Below are 26,211 nucleotides of genomic sequence, written 5' to 3'. Positions count from 1 at the left end.
TACTATCTGGTGAATATGTACTTAAGTATTCATTCCACAAAATGTTTTAGCTAAAAGTTTTCAAATAAATGTAGTTTTACAAAGTAGATTTTCCTAATAAACAGAAAATTCCCCACCAGTATTGCCACATTTAGAGCCCTACCCTATTCCTTCCTGCACACACACACACACACACACACACACACACACACACCCCGAGGCAATAGCTCCCTTGTATTTTGAACTAATTCTGAGTATTCTGTTAGTTTTTAACCTGCAATCACAAAGGGCTGGTTGCTTTGGTATTCCTGCTTCATCTCAATGGGCAACAGAGGCATTGATTCTGAATTAAGACCTTTGAGTTAAGTCACCAGATAATGTAAAGAATCTTTTTTCCAAGGCCCCCATCAGGAAATTTCTCCCCATCACTACTACTCATCATCCCAAATAAGAAGCAACTTATAGATTAAAATAATCATACCATTGGTAAGTGGTATCCTCTTTGTGGAAGACAACTTAAAAGAATCCCCCCAAATTTTCTAGTGAAGGCACACTAAAAGTTACTACAATAGCAAACACACCCTTTTGTCCCTTTAACTGCTATAGCCATATCCTGCTTAGGAAAATAGTCCTCCACTTACTTCGCATGTCTTTTTTCATCATCACGGTTCAGGTTTGCCACATACCCTTCAAGGTATTTTTGAAGTTCTTCAAAAGTCCCAACTGTTTGGTTGAATGTTCTAAATGAAAATTAAGTTAAATTGAATTAAAACCTGTGTTGCTAGTTACCATTGCAACTTGACATTCTTCTTAAGCTCATAAAAAACTGTTTCTGCCGAAACTGGTTTGGCTCAGTGGATAGAGCATCAGCCTGCAGACTGAAAGGTACCCGGTTCGATTCTGGTCAAGGGCATGTATCTTGGTTGTGGGCACATCCCCAGTAGGGGGGTGTGCAAGAAGCAGCTGATCGATGTTTCTCTCTCATCGATGTTTCTAATTATCCCTCTCCCTTCCTCTCTGTAAAAAAATCAATAAAATATATTTTTTAAAAAGACTGTTTCTGTGGTTATTCAAGGTTTTGTAAATTGTTTTTCAGTAATTAACGTAGGGTAGTGTCACCATAATATGAAGAATAATTATTAGAAGTTGTATAGAAGATCCTTTGAGTTTTTAAAGCAAAGAACTTATCCTTGAGAAGAGAAAATATGTTTGTAGTTTTCCACTTTGTGTAGTTTTGGGCATGGTGTAAAGAAGGCTGAAAGAAATGGGGAGATGTGGGCAGGAGTCCCAACTCCATCACAGATGGCACTGTTGGGGTAATTCTTCAACTGATCTGGGACTCACCTTTCCTATCTGTAAGGGTGAAACTGTTCTATATGTGGATGTTAATATATGTCTATATTGCAGTATATGTCATTATGCAATATAGACATATTGAAAATTATGTTGTATATCTGAAACTAATGTAATCTTAATATGCCAATGATATGTCAATTAAAAATAATAAAAATTAGTATTGTTAACAGTTTAGGCATGCTAATGTTATTGTGGTCATGCATTATATTGATAAATAATATTTAGTTCTTAGAGATGCTACTAAATTTACAGGTAAAATAACAGTATGTGTGTAATTTGCTTGAAAACAGTATGGAGGAAGCAGGGAAGGGTGGTGAAGAGGTATAAATAAAGCATTAATAAATCATTGTTGAACTTGTATTATGAGGTTCATAATACCATTTTGTCTGTTTTTTAAAATGTCTCAAAGTTCTTTCCAGTTCTAAATCTCTAACATTTTATGTTCAATAAATGTTGTATTTGATTAGCAATCAATTACAACATATTCCCTTGTGATACCTCTTGTTATTTTACTATTTTTGTTGATATTGCATATGAGTATTCTCTATTTCTTTGACTACACTGTGACTTTTCTTACAGAATGACCTAGCTTTGGTATGTTTGAATTTCCTTTATTATAACTAAATAATAAATCTTCAACTGATTAATGAGGCACAAGGGGCCAGATTCAAATATGATTTGAAGGGAATTAAGGACATAAAATGAGACTCCTTCTGAAAAATAACCTAAGACATTTAGAGATTAATATTGACACACATCACTTGCAAATTACTACAATTGTTAAAGAAACTTATCTGGAAATGCATATATAGCTAATGAATATTTTATATTCTGTCTGAGATACATTTTGCTTAAAATATTTTTAGCTCTTTAGAGCGTTATAGAAATAGATTATGAAGTTGTTTACTATGTGATGTGGAGAAAATTCCATGAGCACTAATGAACTTATTTCTCTGGAAGATGCAGAATTTAAATCTATTGCTGATATTTATGTAAAAACTTTGCACACAAAATATTTGGTCTTCCAGCATCTGCCACCGCCACAGACAGATTCAGATCAGAAGGCACATTCCTTCCCATGAATTTTAATAGAATGTACTTGTAGCTGAAGATTGGCCAGCATTTCCAAGGGATGATAAAAGAGAAGACAGACAGGCCCTTGAAGTAACAGAAGGCCACGTCTTCAAAGGTGACAGTAGCCTGCCTTCTCCAACCAGTATACTCACTCTCGATCTATAACCAGGCATGCGACATCATTTTCCTCAGCAACAATGTTCGCCGATCTGACATCTTCACTACAGACAAAAACAGGAAAGGCAGTTAGAAATTAAAAGCCTGTTTTTATTAGAGAATCTGTCACTTTGTATAAAACACCATTACTTAAACCTTCCAAAGACTATGCTTTTTTTATTTTTTAACATCATCAGCTATACTCTATACTTTAAAAAAAAAAAAAAAAGGTTAGAAATATATTCCAGTAGAGGTTACGTATACAAGAAATTCAGGTGACAAAACAATAACTACAGGGGGTGCACAGAGGAATCAGTGACAACAACTAGGTATAGAATATTACTTTGCTCTCATGTCTGCCAAATAAAAAACTCTTCTCTGATCAGATGGGAACTGCTGCAAATATACAGGCGAAACCAAAATTGACTGATTGGAGAAATGTATTGGAAAAACATTTAAGTAATTAACATAAAACAAACCAATAATAAAACCCAAAGGAAGTGTTTTAATGCAATTGTCCAATGAATTAAATAATACCAAAATACTTTTTCATCTTATAGAATCTATTATGTTCACCTTCCATTAATATCTCTAAAACTGGAGTATGTCTTACAATTAATGATGAGTCATACTGTAATTAACAGCAAGGTCTTTCTTTCTTAGAAGTGTATAATATATAACGGTGCATCTTATAATTGATAGCTTAAATACAATGAATTACCGGCATGTAATCTAATGAGGGTAAATTTAGCTACCTAATGAAGATCAATGGGTCAAGCATTGGGTTACGTATTTAGAGACTTTTATTTGATTAGTTCCCTCCCTCTATTAGTTATAAGCTAAAGACAGGGAAGACAAGGCACACCCATATGGCACCCAGTGCTCTGCAAATCATTAAAGTAGCCTGGAGTAGCAAGTATACTGAGACTGCTCTAAGCGACTTCATTAAAAGGGGCATCACATGAAGCATAGTTCTTTCATCTTCCTTTAATGGTGGGACAGAAGCGTGGCATCCCATTTCTACTGTACATTCCAAAGAAACCCACTACCTGGATAGCTCACATCAAGAGATTTTCTGACATGACCCATAGTCCCTTCCAAGTTTACAGGGTCCTTGCTAGAAGACATCAGTGAAAGCAGCTCATTTAGCTTTTGGATTGGGAGCTGGAGAGTTGGTACTCAACTTGCATGTACATATCTGGAGATATGTAGACTCTGGATGTGGGCCAACTACTTGATTTGTGAGTTCAAAAAAAAGAAGAGGTATGGCATCTATTTCACTTGTCAGTGTCATCGTTTGACTAGAAACTCTCTGCAAACTCTTTGTAAGTATCAGATGTTTGTAAATACACGATTCTCTCACAGTAACTGTGTAAGTGCCATGGCTTAATTTTTGCACATAAAATTCTGAAAGACCTCCTAGGACTACTTAGTGTTGAGTTATGGAAATACACACAATGTAAGGAATGTTGTGTCACAGTCAGTGGCCCTAAGAAGGGACAGCATAAAAATGTAAACAAAAAAAAAATTGTATCCAACTCTCCTCATTGATTTTAGCTTTATAGTTTCAAATGCGTTGGGGAGTTGGAGGTTTATATTAAATATAAAGTCCCATGTTTCTCATGGAAAAACACTGTAATTGGATAGTGGCAACATTCAGCATAAATTATTTCAGGTCCAGCAAAACAAAAGCAGCATATTTCCTTTTGACTCTAGTACATTTATGAAGTTCTCTGCACTTTCAAAATATAATTGTTCTGGTTTGAGGTGTGAGAAGAATAAGAATCTTAAGAACTAAGAGATTTAAATCTTGGATTGTGACATTACATAATTATTTGCATGAGAGCATTCTATTCTGTCACAAATAAACGAAATGAACTATTTCCCTATTATTGAAACACTAGATGCCTGATGCATGAGATTCGCGCACTGGTGGGGGGCATGGCCTGTGGGAGCACTGCTCATCCTGGTCAGCCGAGCGAGCAGCCATCATCCTGGTCAGTCAAGCAGTGTTCCCATTGTGGGAGTGCACTGATCACCAGGGGGAAGCTCCTGCATTGCGCGTCTGTGTCATGGTGGTCAGTGCACTTTACAGTGACTGTTTGGTCATTCTGGTTGTTATGCAATCCAGTCGCTAGGCTTTTATTATATGGGATTCACATTTACAGAAATGCAGTTCTTCAGACTTGAAGTTGTTTTCTGGGTTCCAGGAAGTACAAAGTATCCCCTGACCCACTTGATTAACCTTTACAAACATTTCTTCCATAAATTAGATCGACCCAATGAATTTATATTTCAAAGGCCTCAGGTTTAGGTAGAAATTCCAAATACTCTATTTGATGTTGTTTCTAAAACTTGCAAAATAAGCTGATAAAAATTCTTACAAATATAGAGCTTTTGTCATGATGATTAAAAAGCACACAAAATGGGCGGGGGGAGGAAAATCAAAGGGGAATAAGGACACATATGTAATACCTTAATCAATAAAAAAAAAGTACACAAAATATGTAAAGTCATTGTCTAATTTTTTAAAAGAGAGAAACAGCAATATTTCAAACCCAGGAAATATAAAACTTGTTATTAAAAGAAAATTATAATTTTGACTTCTTTAATCGCTTTCTCTGAGTCCTTTTTAAATTACAAATTCTAATGGAAAGCCTTGTTTTCACTAGCAAACATAACTTTCTAACCTATTTCCTGGACAAAAAAGTGTTTTAAAATTTTTAATTCCTGGACATTGGCTGCCATTATTTTGGTAGCTCAATTTGACATGTAGTTGCACATACGAAACAATCAAAGAATTATTATAGTATGGTATACAAATTCATGGATTCACCTGATAAGAGCTTTTTCTCCAAAATATTCTCCTTTCTGCAGTGTTTTTATCACTTGTGGCTGATCATGGCCCTCTGTACTCTGGGTGACTTTTACCTAAATTATGCCAAACAATGAAAAAGAGAGAAAAGAAAGAAAGGATAATCTGAAGACATATTTACTCAACCAGACCATCCAGTTCTCTATAAACTTGACAGAACAAGGAAGTTTTTGTGGACTGAGAAATCCCATGATTTAACATGATAACACTCCTTCACCCCCTGTTAGAGCAAGAGTCTCCATTCAAACCCCACCTGCCAAAGTGAATCTAGTGACTCCTTCCTAAAGATATCAAAGCAAATAATAATGGTTCCATGGGAACGTTGTTTCAAATGCCAAATAGAGTTGACAATTTACTCAAGAATAGGGCTGAGAATCAGGAGTTCTTAATCAAGTATTTATAACAGACTTGCTAAATACTGTGAACCTCTAAAACTGGACAAAAATGTGATGTGGGGAAGAGTCTGTAATCTTTCATTTGTCATTGTGTTCTGTAGTCCCGACAAGTTTAAGAACCCCCAAGGCAGAGTCTAAAAAAACAATATGCTTTGGTTGTGATTAGAATTATTCCAATTCCAGATGGTAATTAGGGTTGGTTAGAAATTCAAATGAGCATTTATCTAAATCACCACGAATTAAAAAACTTTTTTTTTTAATGAAATGTTTATTAGCCAGAATTCTTTCCAAGCATGGGGTTCAAGTTGGGGAGAAATGACAAAATTGGTTCTGAGTTTTGAAGAGTTTCTGAGGTTTAAAACAATTTTGTTATTTTTTTTTTCCACGGGGGCCCAGTTCAAAGTTCAATCACAAACCAATTTACAAAGGGCAGTTCCTGAATCTAATGATGAACCTTTCCTATGAAAGAAAGAGTAATTGTAAAAATCCAACAGTTTATAGAAACAGGTCCTCAAGATTTTCTTCTTTCCTTCTGTGAGGACCATTGAAAAGAGTCAACATAGGAGCAACTGGTAATATGTTAGTCACTCAATATATAGGTAAAGCAAAAGACTATATATAATTTTCATCAGCATCTAAATTGAACTGAAACTATTATGTATGAATGAAGCCCTGAGCCAAACTGTTCTATAGCTTGAGTTCTGACCATAGCTTCCTCAATTGCTAAGTTCACTACCTGCTGCTTGTCAGGGAAACTGTTCCAGCCCTGTTCTTGGCCCTTCAGCTGATGGAAAATCACACATCAATAGCTGGAAGGAACCTTAGAAAAAATCCATTCATTTTATACACAATGAAATGAGGTCCAAAAATATCAAGTGCCGTGTCAAGGTCACCAGGTAGTTACTCTTAGCTGGAACACATCACAATCACAAGTTCCTGTACCCCCAAACCCAGGACTTGGATGGAGCCCCCCAGGACTGAGCAGAAAAACACCTTTACCCATTCAAAGTAGATAGCTTCTTATATTGCAATGCAGGGCAGAGCTGCATTTGTGGCAAACTGATTTAAAGGGACTTTTTTCATTTACTTTAAGTAAGCTATAATTAATATTTACCGTTCCTTTGGCTAAAATGAAAAAGGTACTTCCTTCCTCGCCTTCTCGAATAATGTGATCTCCTTTGTCATAGTATTCCTATTGGGGTGAGAGGAAAGCACAGGTTAGATCCAGGGGAGATGTATCAATGAAGACATAAATGAAATAGAACTCCTAATGGCTTTAGAATGAGAATAATATGCTTTGGTTGTGATTAGAATTATTCCAATTCAAGATAGTAATTAGGGTTGATTAGAAATTCAAATGAGCATTTAAGAATTAAGAAACACCTGTTTCTTTGTTTATTTTTGTTATTGTAACTAAATCTTTTTTTAAAAAAGATTGCAGTAATAAACTGTGGAGAAGGAGATTTTCACTATATTATTTGCATGTATGCTTATCTTTCACAGAAAACAATCACCAGGAGGACTGAATTTCAGGCACAGAGCCTGCAGACTAGGAGAGAAATGAGAGCAGAACAATAATCACTGATACACAGGTGGCTTTCACCCAAGTCATCTAAATATACACTGTTTAGTGATCTGCAACAGTCTGAAACTCAGTCTAGCATTTAGAAAAAGAACAAATGATTACCTAATAAATTGAAAATATTATTCCCAATGGATATTAGGACTATCAATCTCCATTTCTAATTCTTTGAAGAGCAAAGGCTGGGAAAATTCTATATGCATATTATGTAGCTCTTTCATATGAATTCTTTCCACAGATTTATCATTATAAAAGACCAACATTAGAATTTTTTGCATGTAAATTCTGTTCTCCAAAGAAGGTTATCCTCATGAAATATCTAACTGTCCCTTATATCTTTGTTTCCCTCCTGTATGTGCATATAATCAAAGAGTTCTTGGGCAGAGAAAAGTAATTCATCCACCTGCCAGACAAAAAGAGCAATTTAGTCTCTTAGAGAAGATTAAAGATGGATTAAACTGTCCACCCATACTTAGCTTTAATGTGATTTGTTTCAAAGTCAGAGAACTAAAATGGATCACTTAATCATTTATACAAGCATAAATGGGCTTGTTTAATTTTTTAAAAAGGCATAATTAACCACATAAGAGCTGTCTCTCATTTAAAATTCAAACAAAACTATTGTATCTACTGTATTTCAATATCTTTCTTGGTCATTTACTCTTAAAACCTATTTACAGTTACAGAATCAATATCACTCCTACTACCCATAAACATTCCTTTTTATTTACTACTAGAGGCCCAATGCATGAAGATTCATGCAAGAAAGGGCCTTCCTTCCCCTGGTTACTGGCAATGCCTTTGCTCTGGCAGGAGCCACCTTTCTGCCTTCACTCTGGCCTGGAACCGCTTTTCCACCTCCTTCGCTGCCCAGAGGCCAGGAGCTGCTGGGGTGGTGCGGAACAACTGTGTTGTTGCTATGGTGACGATGCAAGCATCCCACCACGCGCTGGCCACTTGGTGCCTGCATATGCAAATTAACCCAACATCTTTGTTGGATTAATTTGCATGCTCACCCCTGATTGGCTGGTGGGCATCACAAAGGTATGGTCAATTTGCATATTTTTCTTTTATTAGTGTGGATGTACATTTTACAATATATTTCAACCTCTCATAGGAGGAAGAATAACATCTTGGGGGGGGGGGGGCCAGTATTTGAAGTCAAACAGATTCAAATCCCACCTCTGCTGTGCATTTCATTTCCATCAATCCATAAAGTTCAAATAAGAACATTTACCTTCAAAGATTTGGAAAAGAGAAACACCTTAGTTTTCTATCGCTGCTGAAACAACCAAACAACACCCATTTATTGTGTCAGAGGATTCAGGCACAGTGTGGTTCAACTGGGTTTCTCTGCATTGTGTCTCTCAAAACTGAACTCGATTGACTTATTTCACTTAGCATGATACTCTCCAGGTTTCTCCATGCTATCTCTAAAGGTAAAGGATTCTTCTTTTTTGTTACTGCTGCATAGTATTCCATGGTGTAATTGTATCACAGCTTTTTAATCCACTCATCTACTGATGGGCTCTTGGGCTGTTTCCATATCTTAGCTATTGCAAATAGTGCTTCTATGAACATAGGGTGCATATACTCTTTCTGATTGGTGTTTCAGGCTTCTTAGGATATATTCCTAGAAGTGGGTCAAATGGCAGTTCCATTTTTAATTTTTTGAGGAAACTCCCCACTGTTCTCCACAGTGGCTACAGCAGTCTGCATTCCTACCAGCAGTGCAAGAGGGTTCCTTTTTCTCTGCATCCTCCTCAGCAATTGTCCTTTGTTGATTTGTTGATGATAGCCATTCTGGCAGTGTGAGGTGGTACCTTACTGTTGTTTTAATTTGCATTTCTTTGATGATTAGTGAAGTTGAGCTGGCCAATTGTATGCCCTCTTTGGAGAAGTGTCTTTTTGGGTCTTCTGTAAATTTTTTTGATTGGGTTGTTTATTTTCCTTTTTTTGAGTTGTATGAGTACTGCCTATATTTTGGATATTAAGCCCTTATCAAATACATCATTGGCAAATGTGTTCTCCCATACAGTGGGTTCCCTTTTCATTTTGATATTAATTTCTTTTGCTGTGTAGAAGCTTCTCACATGATCTCACTTATATGTGAAATCTAATGAACAAAATAAACTGACAAACAAAATAGGTCCAGTGACATGGAAGCATGTAACAGACTGAGCATCCTCAGAGGGTAAGGGGTGACAGGAAGAGATCAATCAAAGAACTTACATGCATATACGCATAACCAATGGACACAGATAATAGTGGGATAAAGGCTTAGGGAGGGGTCGGGAGTGGGGAGGAGGGGAGTTATCAATAAGTCTTCCACAGTAAGCTGCTTCTCAACCTCCCAGTTATGGTCATGTGATTAATCCCTGCCTAAAAGCATCTGCACAGAAGTGATGCATACCTCCTCCATCCAAGGCCCATGAACCATCGGTAATACTTTCAACAATAAATATACATTTTTTTTTAAAGGACTGAACCATGGTGTCAGCAGAGCTGTATTCCTTTCTAGAGGCTCCTGGGGGAAAGTCTGCTTTCAAGCTTAATCAGGTTGTTGGCAGAATTCAGTTCCTTGTGGTTTCAGGATAAGGTCCCCACATCCATGCTGGCTGCCATCCCAGAGGCCTCTCTCCATCCAGTCCTTGCACAAAATCTCTACAATTCAGAGCCAGCAACAGCACGTGGGATTCTTCTACCTGCAACCTGACTTCCACTTCTGCTGCACCTCTCTGACTCTGGCCAGAGAAAGTTCTCAGCTTTTAAGGGCTCATGTAAGGATACCTGGCCCATCTAGATAATCCAGGGTAATCTTCCTATTTAAAGGTCCAGAACTTTAGTTACAACAGCAAAATCCCTTTCACCATGAATCATAACATGTTCCCAAGCTCCAAGGATCTAGGTCTAGACATGTTTGGGGTACATCCTGTCTACCACAATAAGCCAATTAAAGACAATATTTTCATTATGAAGTGTTAAAAGCATCTGAAACTTCAGTAATGAAACTGAGTAGTGAAAACTCAAAGTTTGCCATATTAAGGAGGAAGATAATGGTTTGTTGAGCTGTTACTTAATTCTTCTGGATCTGTTTACTTTTCTGTAAAATTAAGATTCCATTACTTACCACACTTAATGCTGTCTGAGAACTAGGTGAGACGTTGTATCTACAGCACCTGGTGGCACAGTGGGTACATGCCAGGCACCTGATGACTGTTAATTCCTGTGAAAAAGGCCCTGAGCTGATCCTCAAAATCTTTCACAGTGAACTGTACTGCCCAGCTGTGGGCATGTGATTAACCCGTGGCTAAAAGCATCCTCACAGAAGTGACTGTGCCCCCTCTCTAAATCCCAAGAACCATTCCAGGCATGTGACTTCATCCTTTCCCCTCAATCATAATGGCATGGCATGGAGAGAGCTTGGCAGAGACCAGCTTGGGTTCCTGAATTCTCTCTGGCTCCAACAGAGATTATCATCCTTAGACTGCTATGTACGCAAGTAACAAACTTCTAGTTTAGTTGGAAAAATAGTATTTTGAGTTTTTGGCATCACAGTTTGCTTACTCCAATTCTTTAATCTTTCTCATTCTAGCTTCTTCGTTCGAGCTAGATTTCACAGTTGAGAGGAGAGGATTATGACCCTTGGCGGTTAAGGGAGGGACCCAGCACTGCAGCCCGACACCTTCATTACATAGTTGATGTTCAGTGCTCTTGACTAAACCTATTGGGGTCCTGGTCGATGTGGCGGGCTTCTTACCCACACAGAGCAGAGGACCGAGGAGAATCTCTGAAGTGCTGTTGGGCTGTTCTTCAATTATGATAAGACGTTTGGGTATGTGAGGATCCACCACTTAATTCCTTTCAGCCTCATTAGTTAAAAGGGAGCAGCTGGAAAGGAATCACTGAGAAAGAGCATTGTTGTTCTTGTGTTTTCCCCAGGGGTTGGTTCTTTGTCACCCAAAACCAGGGGAGGAAGATAAATAATACCTCCCAGTGTGATGACAGTAACTTCATAGATCAGAAAAGGTAGTGGATGTAGGTCAGACCAAAAATATACTAGTATGGTAGTAAGTACTGGCTATGATGCCAGACTGGCCAGTGTTTGTCAAGCCGGGAAAGCAGCCAGTCTAGCCAGGGTGGTCACCAAGACCCAAAAGAGAAATGCAAACAGTGTGGTTACTGTCCTGTGGTTACATTGGAAAGGGGTCCATAAAGGACCAAAAAGCCATAGACCTTGTCCTATGGACCAATGGTTTTCAAACGTTTTTTCACTCTGACCTACAGTAAGAAATTACATGAACACACACATTTGTATGAACTTGAAACATATTATTCAAAACAGCATTTATAATCATTACTCTGATATGAAACATGTTCTTCTAAATTGGTTTTATGACCTACTGTGTCCCATAGTCTAGAAAATATGCTTTAAAAGAAGATGCTAGAAATCCAGAGAGTACCTATTTAGTGCATGACAAGAGAAAAAAATAAGGAAATAATTCAAGGGCAGACAGAGAGGTCAAAGTCAGAAGAAAACTATATAAACAGCAAAAGATAAAAATATTTTTCCCTGTAAAAAAAAAAAAAAAAAAAAAAAAAAAAAAGCTCATTCATGACAGTCTAGCAAAATGCCTAAGCTCCTGTAAATAAATAAATAAAACCAGAAGAAAACTCCAAGGTGATAAAGGACAATGACAAAAAAGCAAGCCTATGATTTCCTTAGAATCTTTAGGGTGTGGCTAGAAACTAGGGTGTAGAATTGATTATATACAACCAGATGTAGGACACACACCCACACATACAACACACACACACACACATACCCTCCATGCACCATGTGACTATGCACCCAAGTCGGTTGCTTAAGAAACTGTATGCAGTTGTTTGGGTTGTTACCAGCAATTTCTCATTTGCACAAGGACACTAGTTAAAACACCTGAGATATTTTAAAGCAAATACACCATGATCAGTGGACCCTACCAATCCTAAATTAGTACCTGGTTGCTTACTTCCAGGGGACCAGAGCCTAAAAAATGAAAACCAAAAGAAATCCCTCTGACTTGGGTAAGTCAATTGAATAGAATTCTGTAATTAAAAGACTGACAGAGCCTGTAGATTTGTGGTCCCCACCACCTTACTTTTGTAGATGAGAAGACCCTGAAGCCCACCACGATGAACTGACAGCTGCTAATGACAAAGCCTAATCTCAGGACCTTGGACTAGTAAACTTACTACAACACCTAGATGCCCCACCCTTAACTAACTGGATCATAAACTGTGGCAAAACCCAGTTTCTCAACTTTTTTTTATGGCTCTGGGTGTAATCATTAAAGTGAGAAAAACTTCTGGCTTATGCATGTGCTAACGGGAACTATAAGGAAGACAAGAGTTTTTTGTTTGTTTTTTTAATGATTAGAAAACAAAAAGGAAAATTCTTGAAGAGGCAGATTGTGGCAAACTCTAAATACATGTATTCTATTCATAATTCTAAGCTAGTGCTTCTCAAACCTTAATACTAGTAAACAAGCATAAAACTTGCATAGTTGAAATGTGGATTTCTGAGCCCTTACTCCATCAGAATTTTTGACTCATTAAGTTTGAGTTGGTACCTTGGGGTCTGTCTTTTAAGCAGTGCCGTGGGTGATCTGAGTAAGGACTAGGACATTCTTCATACCCCAGCCCACCCCACCCCTCACCACACCTCCAGTTTCCTGAAAGATGGCATGTCAGAGTCACAGTACAGAAGGTCACTGGATCAAATACCAAAGGTCTGTAACAAAGTGATAGCTGACTTTTCCATCAACCACGGTCACATCCCGTGCTCTCTGGATTGATCACCATGTGTGGGAGCAGAAGCTCATCCCGCTCTTATCTTCCGTGCTGCACAACCGCGAGGCACAGAAGGTGCATTATCACTTTTATTACCATTAACAGTCACACTGCTTTCTGAATCTGTATCGTGTTTTACTATGTCCGTGAATTAATGCTTAGAGCACACCAGTGAGTATTCTGATACTATTCCCACTCTCCTTTTCCCATCAGAAGCTGAAAGGTGTTGTCTACCTCTGGGGCTGAACGTTCTGGGTGATTTAAGCTGACGCAAGAAGATGCTGTTGGAATTACAAAACAGGGGCCATTTGGTTCAGGAGTTCAACCAAGCCTCAACAAACACATCAGATCAACTGCTCGGTGACAGGAAGTCCTGATGCTCCTTCCTGGTCCCTGTAAAAAACTCCCAAATCAACCCCTAAACAGCACGCCAGAGTCAGCCTGTCTCTCTCAAAGGTTATGGACTGTTTGTGGGACAGCTGGTCGTAGAGCTCAGCGGGTGCTCTGTCATCACACCAATGCCTTAGTGATCGGCTGTCGCCTATGTTGGCTGTGCTGGAAAATAATGTACTTTTCTTAGAGCCACATAGATCCCACTGCCCCCTTGTTAATCACTTTTCGCATTTGGGAATTTTCACATGCTACAGGATCCCATTGGCTTGCCAGGTATGAATAAAGAGCTCTTTATAAACTACGCTGCTGTCTGCAAATGCTGACACAGAATAATAAAGCTTTTCTAGGGTGTTTCAAAAGATGAGCCGTTCAAACTCGAACTGTGGGTTAATTAAGACTGGACTTGAGCCCCTCATCTATATATTTCTATACTATTGCCTGTGGCTGCTATAAATATGTCTAATTTGCCATTTATTTTTAATGATGCTAAATTTTAATATTTGCTGTCAGCATGGAATTCCCCTCTGGTGAATCGACTCTATTAGGATTATATTAAAACCAGATTTTTCTGGGTTAACAAAAAATATATAGGGCCTCCCTAGCTTAAAAAAAAAAAAAAAAAAAAAAAAAAAAAACCATCACAACACTCTCAGAAATTAGGATGAATTATTAATTTGTAACATCTGTGATTGGGTTATGTTACACTGGAAAATCCCAAAAGATACAAGGCAAGCAGTCCTCTCGAAAATGACTTCATAACTGAACGCCCTGAGGACACAAGGCCGGGCACTGTGTCATCATGGCCTGTCCTTGATAAACTGCTGGATGGGGTCCATGAATTGCAAATGGAAACATTACTGGTGTCACTTACATTTAAGGATGCAATGATCAGTGCTCCCTTCTCGGCAGATATTAGTTTACATTGTGTATTGCAATTGACAGAGGCATGAATCTGTCAACAATCAGGCTTGCAGGTTGTGTTTTGTTTGTGTCTCCAACTGAAAACAGCTTTATAATCACTTAGAGCAGTGGTTCTCAACCTTTCTAATGTCTCGACCCTTTAATACAGTTCCTCATGTTGTGGTGACCCCCAATCATAAAACTATTTTCATTGCTGCTTCTTCACTGTAATTTTGCTACTGTTAATAAATTATAATGTAATTATCTGTTTTCTGATGGTCTTAGGCGACCTGCTAGTGGTTTATAACCTGTGGAACCGTAGAGCCTAAGACCATTGAAAAACACAGATATTTACATTATGATTCATTAACAGTAGCAAAATTACACTTAAGAAGTAGCAACAAAAATAGTTTATGGCTGGGGGTCACCACAACATGAGGAACTGTATTAAAGGGTCGAGGCATTAGAAAGGTTGAGAACCACTGGCTTAGAGTCTGCGTGTAACTCCTTAATTATTCCTTACCTTCTTTTAAATTCCTAGTACACCATTTTGGTTTCAATGAAATTGACCCCCACTCTCCTTCCCCAGTTAAGGAAAGATTATTTGCTTTGAATTTTCATCTGAAATCTGAAGACTTTTTCACATAATGCATACCATTAGATTCCAAGGTACATGTCACAAAAGCATTAGTCACACGAAGACTTGGCTAGTCTTGGACTAGAACCAACCATCTGGGTGAGGCTTAATATGAGTGTTTGAACAAATTCCAACATGCCATGTTCCCCCCCCCGCCCGCCCCCAGATGTTAAAATATCATAGATAAAGTGCTTCATAAGTGCAGTTTTTTCCTAAAGTATTTTCCTGGCTTAAAGTGTGCAAGCATGGAGTGTTTCGTGGTCTGACCCAGGAGCTATCACCAAACACCCCAGTACCCTCTTTCTCTGCACTACCTCCTAATTGGCACCACCAACTCCTTTATACCATGAAAACTCTGAACGGGCTGTGAAGTGAACTGCTAAAAATCAAATGCCTCTTGACCCTTTGTACGCCATAAGCGTCTATAGATGCAAGCAGAGGACCTTCCCACAAGCCATGGACATCTATAGCCACAAACCTCCCTTATCAATTCTGGTCATCCAATTTTAAAAGCAGACTTGTTAGTGACATCTCTGGGTTTGACACCATTTTGAACACGTGGCAGTTAACTGATTGAGTAATGCAGATTAGTTTTATAAAATATACTAAAAAGATTAAAATATGCTTTACACATTCAAGTCCAATGTTTTATACATTTCAGAAGAGTCACCTAAAGCTATCCCAGACCCAGAATTCAGTGAGAATGGGCCTCATGGTTTTTCACAATAGAAAATGGCCCCTGGTCACTGTAGACTGCCCATCCACCATCTTTTCCTTTTTATTAATTTATAGTGCGAATAAGGACTACATTATACAATCTCTTAATAAAATGTATTTTTTTGCTTTAAAGTTTCTTACCACTTCCAAGCAATCAATGATCTTGGTTAACTTGTCTTCGGGTAAGTTCTTCAGTAAGGATACACTTCAAAATTAAAAAGAGACATTAATTTCTTCATCTTTCTAAATTAAATTAGAAATTTACACCTATATGTAGATCAAAAATCTTTACCTGTATCTAAAAATGCACCTTAATTTTTCCAAAGTAAACTTTCAAATATGTCACAGATAAACAACTAAATTTCAAATATTTTAAAATTACATAAAATACATATAATCACAGAGATTTATCACAGGCAAATAAAAATAAGATACCATAAAGGGGTAAATCAAATATTGTCTGGTGAAGGGGTGGGGGAGACCAATATTTTACATGTGTTGTTGGTTTTCAAAGTGAATCACTTCTGAAAATGTGTGTTTCTCCATATCTCAGTCTCTTTTATTAGCATGCGTGAGAAGCTCTGCTTCCAGAGGAGGATCAGATTTTAATCCAAATGTTTGCAATTACTAGAGACTGAATCCAGGGGGTAAGGGGTTGGAATTAGCATGAAAATTATCTCTAATTAGTTATATAATATTGTCTTAAAATTCATGATAGCCAGAGGCATGTAATAGAAACATTTTTACAAATAATAATAATATACAGGAAGTGAAATAGAATACAGAAACTTATTTGGGAAAAAAGTAAGAAAATCCACTAGTGTGGTTAACTAATTGAAATGATTAAATTGCTCTATTAGAGAAATTTCTTCTCTACTTTACCCATTTTTACTCAGGACTGTTGATAAAATTTCTACAAGATAAATATGTCTTTCTTACCATATAAAATTTGACACGCCTAAGAAAAAAATGATGCTACTCAAAAGTACATGATTAGATCTGATTTTTTTCCAAAAAGAGCTCTAGACTGACCCTGCACATGTTCAGGGAGAGGCACATAGCCAGGAGAACGTATAAGAATGTTTGCATCAAATCATTTGTAATTGCCAAACACTGGAACACCCCCCAATGGGAGAGACCAGTGTACTGCAGTGGAAATAGATATCAAAACTCTATTATAAGAGAAATAATTGAGCTAATCAAATGGATGAATCTTAGAAAAAAATATTGAGTAACCCAGCTTGCGTGGCTCAGTGGTTGAGCGTTGATGATTCCTGGTCAGGGCACATGCCCAGGTTGTGGGCTTGATACCCAGTTTGAGGCATGCAGGAGGCAGATAATCAGTGTTTCTCCCTCATCATTGATGTTTCTGTCTCTCTCTCCCTTTCCCTTTCTCTCTGAAATTAATAAAATTATATCTTTAAAAAGTATTGAGTAAAAAATTGAGTTGCAAAAATAATATCATTTTTATGAAGTTCAAAAATAGGCTAAATCATCTATAGGAAAACTAATAAAGACTGCCAAGGGGATGATTAGTACTAAACTTCAGAACATATACTACACCAAGGAGAGGGGGGTGTGAGAAGCTAGAAATGACATGGTGGCGCACATGAGAATAACATGACTAACTTTGTACTTCTTGGGTCAGAAGGTGCTATGGTGCTCATTTTGTTATTTTTTTTTATAAATTACATATATACTTTGTATCTTTTATATACATCCTATACTTCATAATTAAGATATATAAATAAAAAAGAGATTGCTGTGTATTATGAAATAAACGTATTTATCTAATGTCTCCTTATTGATTAAAAGGTAAAAGGGTAACAAAAACATGACATCGATTAACTCATGTCCATAGTGAAAATTCTACTTCTGCTCCACACTGGGATCTACAGCGTTAGTGAAAATTCTCTCCTAAAAGCCAATACCATTGGTGAGAGGTGAGGAAATCTGTTGTCTGTCTCCCCTCAATAAAGGCAAAGATCAAGTTTACCTTGATCACCACTGAATCCACCATGTTTAGGGCTCAGCAAAAAGTATTTGCTTAATGAATGCATTAATAAGACAACAGAAGGAAGGAAGGAAAAAAATAGAAAAGGAAGGAATAAGTACTAATAAATTCTCAATGCTCCTTTCACTAGGCCAGAACTTGCTAGACTCCAAGTGAATGAACTGCTATGCCTACTGGTTCAGGTTTTATCTTAGATATTCAAGTGCAACCCACAAGCACTGGTTTATCTATTTATTCTCCCCTTTTTTTGCCCTTGCATAAGTGTGGTTCATTACTTAAAGTGCTAACCTGTGTCGGTCAGTTGTTGAATTTTGAGGTCACCTACACTAAGGCATTGGCTGGCCTAAAGATAAGGTACCTACTTGTCCTTATTGCGGCTCTCTTCCAGGGGTCATTATTGACTCTGGGAGAGTAAATCAGCAAGATTCTATAAAAGAAACCTTAATGCCTGCAATGTTCTACTGATCAGCAATGCATTCATTCAATATTTACTGAGTTCTCACTATACTTGAGGCACTGGAGAGCCCTAAAATCATTGACTCTGCAGGCCAGTTATATAAGGCAAAAGCACCATACTTAAAAAGAACTTGGTATTTCTTTTTTGGGGGAACTACCAGACATTTTATTATAATGACCAATTATCACAGGTAACAATTCATTACAGTATGCATTGCAGATTCAGAGGCTGTCAAAACTCCCACAAAAGACACAAAAATAGTTTAAATGAGGGACTTACACTTTCAAAAACATATTTTAATGTATAAGTGACTTTTTTCTGACTCAGAAGGATTTCTTTCTCTATAAATTTACCTATCCAAATAGTTTGGCATATAGAACAGCTCACAAAATGAGTGTGTTTCAAGGATCTATCCCATCATGGCAAGCATTGTAACATTTTGGCATGTTAATTTGCTACAAATATAGTAATCTGGAAGATGGTGTGGCTATGCAAATGAGAAGAAAAAAAAAGTCTCTAGTAGCCCAGCCTGCATGGCTCAATGGTTGAGTGTCAGACCTATGAACCAGGAGGTCATGGTTTGATTCTTGGCCAGGGCACAAGCCAGGGTTTCCGGCTTGATCTCCAGTAGGGGCATGTAGGAGGCAACTGATCAATGATTCTCTCTCATCCCTGATGTTTCTATCTTTCTCTCCCTCTCCCTTCCTCTCTGAAATAAAAAAAAAAAAAATGTATTGTTAAATGTCTCTAGTAAATCAAGTAATAATAGTAAAATATATTAATTTCAAGATTATTCTAAGCAATGCCATTATTAGAAAGATTATCATTTGTTATTTTCTTCTAAATTATAGAATATCTTTCAAAATCAACTGAGCAACCCAGGTGAATATTTTAGGATTTTTCTGCACAGTTTTCTATACAATATACAATGGCAATATATATACAAGGGCAAATTAGTAGGAGAAATAAATCAAAAGTCAGCACATGAGCTTAATGGGAATTAAATATACAGAGTGGCCTTTACTGCACAGGAATACTTCTGGCTGCATCATGTGGAAAACAGTAGTAAGAGAATCTACAGTGAAATAATTATTGTGGTAAAATCAACAGACCCGCAAAATGGCGACACCGTCTTTGGCTCTTTCCACCTGTTAGCCTTACCTTCTGAGGAAGTTTCTGTACTGTTCATCTCTAGCTTGAGCTGTCCTTCTCATTATATTCTGGAATACCTCTCGATCTAGTGCCCAAGTTTTAACATTGGTAATAGCTTTAGAAAAAAAAATCAAGAAAGTAATAAAAAATTCATTTAGCCCCATATTAAGGAAACATTACAAAATGTTAATCAATAAATATTTTATATATTCTCATAAAATGGTATTTCTTGAAAAAATGCATTATTTCAACATGCAAATGGAAGGCGACAGGGATATAAATAGTGGGCAATTTTTTAAAATCATTTTTGGCTTTCTTGTGAACCAGGTTTGGAAATGAGTAGCAAAAGATTTCCTTTCTAATTGTGTTTTGCTTAGGATGATATTAAAATTAGTTTGCAATTTCCAATTAAGCACTGCATCATCAGGATGTATTTCAGATTTGCGTTGTGATAGAAGAGAAGCCAGCCAGTCTATAGCTACTTCAATGAGTTAATTGAAAGTTTAAAATCTCCGGGTGTAGGAGTGTGTTTTGATGTCTTTTTATGGTGTTCAGACATTGTTGGTAAAGTCCAATATATTTTAAGGATTGCTATGGTTACTATTACATAAAATGTATACAAATAATTTTTAAAGATATTATGGAAGATAGTTTTTGAGACTTTTTTTTTTACAGGAAAGACATTAAAAGCAAGAATAAAATCTAAAAAGAAAGAGGAACAGAAATACCAGCTCTAAAAATTCTATATGAAATTATGGTTGCAAAATCTTTTTAAAAACAAGTAATGAGAGTCTACAAAATAGATCAAACCCCAAAGCTCTGATTTCCTAAACTTTAAAATCATCTTGACATTCTAAGCCTGAATTGCGAGAAATTCTGATTCATTTTTGGAACGAAGCCCTGAATCTGAATTTTTATCAAATACTGCAGCAATGTTGAGACATGTAAACCAGTCTCAAGCACTGAGAAACATCACATCCAAGTAATTCAGAAGAAAACTCAAGATTGAATACATTCAAAACAAGAACTTTAAAGAGAAGCAATTAAAATAATCTCCATTCATGGAAAGTTTCATTAATTAATTGACATCCTTTTTGATACACACACACACACACACACACACACACACACACGCACACACACATTTTCATTAGTTTAATTAAATTTTCTGGTTTATAATATGGTCAGAATCTCATAGAAAATTGAAATTAAACATTCTGGAGGAGCCAAAGGCAGATGTCTACAAGGCAAAAAAAAAATGTGAAGTGGCAAATATTGAAAGCTGTGTTCATATTTTACATACAGGTACCTACTGGGAAAGTTCTTTTAAATATGAGCTATTGAGACAAGTGCTTCAAAAGAAATGTTCTTAAGAGCATAGCAGTTCTATTAATAAGAGCATATTGGTCACAATGGAAGGCAAAAGACTAAACCAGATGCAATAGTGACTCAACCAGATTAACTTTAACATTGTGTAACAATTCAAAACTACAGCATTCCAACTATTATTACCTTTCACGGAGGCAGTCCTTGTACAGTTGTATAGAATGGCTAGTTCCCCGAACGTGGTCCACATAGGGATACATGATATCAATTTCTCCCCTTGAAACACCTCTACTCGGCCCTCTATCAAGCAGAATTAAAACAAAAACAAAACCCAGAAGTAATAAAAATCTGCCTGGATTCCAAAAATTAAAACAAAATAAAGTACATAAAGCATACAGTTATTATATCTATGATTCTCATTTTAATAAAATGGTTAAGAATGTAGACTGAAACCAGCTCTGCCACATACCATTAACTGTTCACCTTGAGAGAGTTACTCTCTTTCCTTGAGGTTCCTTGTCCATAATGGGAAAAATAATATTTACTTCATATACTTGTTGAGATATAAACAACTTAACGTAGGTAGGCTAGCATATAGTAAATGCCATATGAGTGTTAGCTATTGTGAATATTATCATTGTTGCAATGTTCTTTCTCTGAAGCAGTGGATGGCAAGTGTTTTATTTAAATTCACTCTAATCTATGAAGCAATTTCTCTTGTACAAGAAACACAAATTACTGTATGTCTTGGAAACACACCACAGCTGTCCACACTATCATAAGTGAGAAGTACACTGGCCCCAGAGTCAGACTACCTGGCTCTGACTAGTCATCGGCTGTGTCCTTCAGTAAGTTACTTTACTATGCCTCAGGAGTTGTCTAGCCCCTCATTCAGTGAAATGAATTAATAAATGGAAGTCACTAAGAAGAGTGCTTGAAAAAAGATCACAAGCTGAAAAAAGAATATTTTTTTGCAAAAGACACATCTTATAAAGGACTATTGTAAAAAATATGAAAGAACTTAAAATTCAGCATTAAGAAAACACATAAAATGGGCCAAAGACCTTGACACTCTCCAAAGAAGGTGTATAGATTGCACACAAGCATATGAACAGCTGATCCACATCAAGTGTTATCAGGGAAATGTAAATTAAAACAACAATGAGGTGTCATTACATACCTATTAGAATGGCCAAATTCCAGAAAAATGACAACACCAAATGCTGACAAGGATGTGGAGCAACAGGAACTCTCATTCATCGTTGGTAAGAATGCAAAAGGGTTAAGCCCCTTCAGAAGACAGGTGGGTGGTTTCTTAACAAATCTAGATATACTTTTACCATGCAATCCAACAATCATGCTCCTTGATATTTTTACCCAAAAGAACTGAAAACTTATGACCACACAAAAACCTGCACACAGATTTTCGTGGCACCTTTATTCTTAATTGCCAAAACTTGGAAGCAACCCAGATACCCTTCCACGGGTGAATGAATGACTGAACTGTGGTGCATTCAGACAATAGTGTGTTATTCAGTGCTAAAACAAAATGAGCTATTAAGCCACGAAAAAATATGGAGGAATCTTAAATGCATATTACCAGGTGAAAGCCACCAATTCCAACTGTATTACATTCTGGAAAAGGAAAAATTATGGAGAAAATGAGAAGATAAGTGGATGTCAGGGCTGAGTGAGGGGAGATGAATGAGCAGAGAACAGAAGATCCTTAAGGCGATGAAAATATTCTCTACAATATTATAATGAACAATACATGCCATTATACATTTATCTAAACACATAGAATGAACAACAACAAGAATGAATCTTAAGGTAAACTATGAACTTGGGTGATTAAAATATGTCAATATAGGTCCATTCTTGGGGGAAAAAGTAAAAATAATTTTTAAAAATATGTACCACTCTGGTTAGTAATATGGATAATAGGGGAGACTATGGATGTGTGGGGGCAGAGGACATATGGGAAATATCTCCTCTCAATTTTGTGATAAAACGAAAATGACTCTAAAAATGACGTCTTATAAAGAAAAAGTGTAGAAGAAAAGTGTGTGAAACTCATCTTTATTTAGACAAAGGTTGGAGGAAGGGAGAGGCAGCACTTCAGGTACCTCCTTACCATTTTTTTTTAACCCTGGAAATTCTACGCTCCTTTCCCTTTGAAGAAATGCACATAAAACCTAACATAACTAAAATAATATGCAAAAGAACCTATATTCTTCACGGGGTTATTCTACTTGAAGAATTCCCTTGTCCTAATTCATCACTTAAGTAGATCTGGTGGTCTCTGTTCATCTACTCATTCAACAAATCTTATGTTGGCACTTATGTACTACCAGGAACTGGTCCAGGTGCCAGAGACAGAGTGGACAAAACAGAAAATAAACTGACTCTGATAGAACATATATTCTACTAACAAACTCTGCTTAGGCTCCAAAGCCTATAAATTAGATATAAAAAATTTAATAAGTTCTCATTACAACTAAATTCCATTCCACTGAAACCACTTAATGGTACTGCCAAATTGGTATCATGGACTTTAACACATTTCATTTTTATACTAAGGTTATGTCTCATTGGACTTGAGCAATACTGACAATATATGGACTATCAGAAGTTTAAGCTAAACATCATTTATTATTTGCTATTCATGCTGTAACTTATAAAGGGCAGATTTTTAATTAACAAATTAATTTGCTCAATCAATTGAATCAGGCAATTCAGTCCTTAGATAGCACATAATTAATTCAAAGAAGAAACTGTTTCATTTTCATTTCCATGGTTTGAATGGCTGTATGGATGCTGCCTTCTGTTCCAACACTTCTCTCCCCGAGCCTTTCATCAGAGTTATTGGCAAGGAGCAAGATGGGCAGCCAGGAGTTTCTCATCCTTTTCTAGCAGGTTCCATAAATACTTATTGACTTAATGACCTGATTTTTCTCTCCAGAATGTTTTAGTGTTGCTAAAGTAGAAGCAAAATGGCCAAGAAAAAAAATGGAAAGAGGGAAAAATTGCTCTGGATCACCTCTCCCCCAAAACATGAAGGCTGAATAAATTAAGACTATAATTTACTTCTTGGGTAAAATAATGACTTGGGAGTGACTGTAGAATTTTAAGGTTACCTACAAAATTATAGATGGCAAATAATAAATCAATAGTTATGAGACTGAGTTGTTTAAAGAATTAAAGTATATGAAACCAATCTTTCACATACTATAAATAGAATAATACATGTTTATTAATTTGTTTGGATAGGCAACATCTGCTCCACACTTAAGACCCTAAGTAAATAATTATAAAAGCATAGCCAAAAAAGTAGCAAGATCACTGAGTTAGCACTTGTTCATTAGAACATGCCAAACTTAGAGACTGTGAAAAGTGACTTAGTCAACTAAACATCATCCATCACATTACTATTAACTCAATTTTATTTTGTCTGTAATTTTAGCTAATATTCAGCCTATACTTTTATTCTGGTATTTTTGTTGAAATGTGTGTAAATGTGCTTATATTGTGTTTGTATAACCTTATATTATGTTCATATAAGTTTAAGTGAGCTTATAATAAAAATAATTTAAAATAAGAAAATTTTAAGAGCATTGCTTGGATTGCCATGAACTGTAATGAAAAATAGAAGGCCACGGGCACATCCTAGGTTACCATTCTGTCTGGGTAAACCAATTTAGCTTCCCCCCTAAAACTGAAGAAGTTAGGGCAATTCAGAATTTGACAGAGTGTTTAATATCCATAAACCCTACTCCAATAATTTCTTGCTTCTATATCTAAAAGACGTTTTTGTATACCACTATAAGACACACATTTAATATGCATTTGAGAAATAAACCCTTTAATGTTCAAGTAACCAAATATGAAAGAAACCATTAAATGGCTCTAAAACTACCAGTTGTAATTTCAAGGCATTCCATTTGATTTGTTGACAAAATAATTGTGTGTTTTCCTGGTACACCTAAAAAATGTCAACAATAGTATTTTAATGGAAACAGCTTTTTGTAGTTATTGAATGAGTGACACTGTGAGTAAAATATGGTCTTGAATCAGATCACCTAAGTTTGCATCCTACCTCCACCACTTAGGAACTGTGTGGCCTTGGATCAGTTACTTAACCTCTCTGTGACAGAGTCAACATTAGTAACGTGGAGATACGGGCAACATCAGTAACCAGTAACAGAACTGATGAGAAGATGAATGAGGTTTCTCTGCTCAGTGCTCAACAGGATGCTTGACATATAGAAAGCATTCAGCAAATATTCTTATCATCAGCACAATAGATCAACAATGTTACTATTTCATGATCTCAATCTGTTACATTTCCTTCAAACACGGCAAACTGTTTTTGTATTTTTATAAATGTTTGCAAAAATCAAAAGACAATAGGCAAAATATTTATTATACAATAACTGGAAAAATCTGTGAAACCCACCTGCCAACACAAAGATGTGGTTTCCTGGTTCTCCTTGCTTAATAATGTAACTCCCCTGCTGGTAGTTTCTTCCATACATGCATTCCACCATGTCTTTGATCTGCTGAGGATCCAGTCTCTTCAAAAACTGATTTTTATTGAGAGCATCTGTAATGAGCTTCTTCTCACTGTATAATGGAAAAGAGGTGTTAGTTACAATGAAGGAAAACCACTGTTTAGATTCATTTCATTTTGAATTGAATGATATAACTATCTAAGTACTTAAAACTTTTCCAGCAGGACAAATTTGTTTTCTAGCCCCACCAACACCTGACCCTTATAACTACTATTCTTTACATGGAAAATCTTTTACATTTTTTCATGTAAAGAATAGTTTTTGAATATTTTTCTGGTAATCGTGATTACATCAAATTTATTATCGCTCCTAATTATCTTCATCACAAATGTAGCATCTTTCCAGATCACTAGATGCACTACTAATGGACACATGACTTTTGGGATGGAAAGTAAATCTGGTTGGTAGATAGATGGTATATCTAAAATACAATGACGTAGTTCATTCATTGATGAACTGTGCATACGTATGCATACTGCCTCTTGTACTAGTTATTTTACATCTTATTTAATCCTTACTACTATCCTGTGAGATAATTACTATACCTATTTTATGAATAAGTAGACTAAGAGGTAAGAAGCAACTTATTCCTTTTAGGCTTTAAATCTAAGTCTGTGGGTCTGAAGTCTGTGCTGACTTCATCCCATCCACTGCCTCTTGTGAGCTGGAGAAGTCAGCTCCCTTGGGACTTGTTAGGTTTGAGCAGACATAAAGGGTGGTGGTAGTAGTCTGGGTTTGCCTAAGTTTTGCCTCTTAGCATGTCTAGACTAGACAACTTACATTTTAAATCTCACA

The 26,211-nt window shown here is 36.6% G+C and overlaps 1 protein-coding gene across 1 annotated transcript in view; it reads right to left on the bottom strand.

Annotated features, from left to right (window-relative positions):
• PRKG2 (protein kinase cGMP-dependent 2) overlaps positions 1-26,211 on the bottom strand; it is an 86,713-nt gene that overhangs the window by 33,479 nt on the left and 27,023 nt on the right. Inside the window, exons 3-10 of the mRNA XM_084882756.1 lie at positions 25,302-25,468; positions 21,032-21,145; positions 19,529-19,634; positions 16,038-16,101; positions 6,950-7,027; positions 5,402-5,496; positions 2,562-2,630; positions 621-719 (exon numbers count right to left, since the gene is read on the bottom strand). Of these exons, the coding sequence (XP_084738882.1) occupies positions 621-719; positions 2,562-2,630; positions 5,402-5,496; positions 6,950-7,027; positions 16,038-16,101; positions 19,529-19,634; positions 21,032-21,145; positions 25,302-25,468 (792 nt within the window). The remainder of the gene's footprint in view (positions 1-620; positions 720-2,561; positions 2,631-5,401; positions 5,497-6,949; positions 7,028-16,037; positions 16,102-19,528; positions 19,635-21,031; positions 21,146-25,301; positions 25,469-26,211) is intronic.

This window comes from Pipistrellus hanaki (assembly GCF_964339955.1).
Source record: "Pipistrellus hanaki genome assembly, chromosome: 1".
Taxonomy (NCBI): domain Eukaryota; kingdom Metazoa; phylum Chordata; class Mammalia; order Chiroptera; family Vespertilionidae; genus Pipistrellus; species Pipistrellus hanaki.
This window is presented reverse-complemented; position numbering and strand designations above follow the sequence as displayed.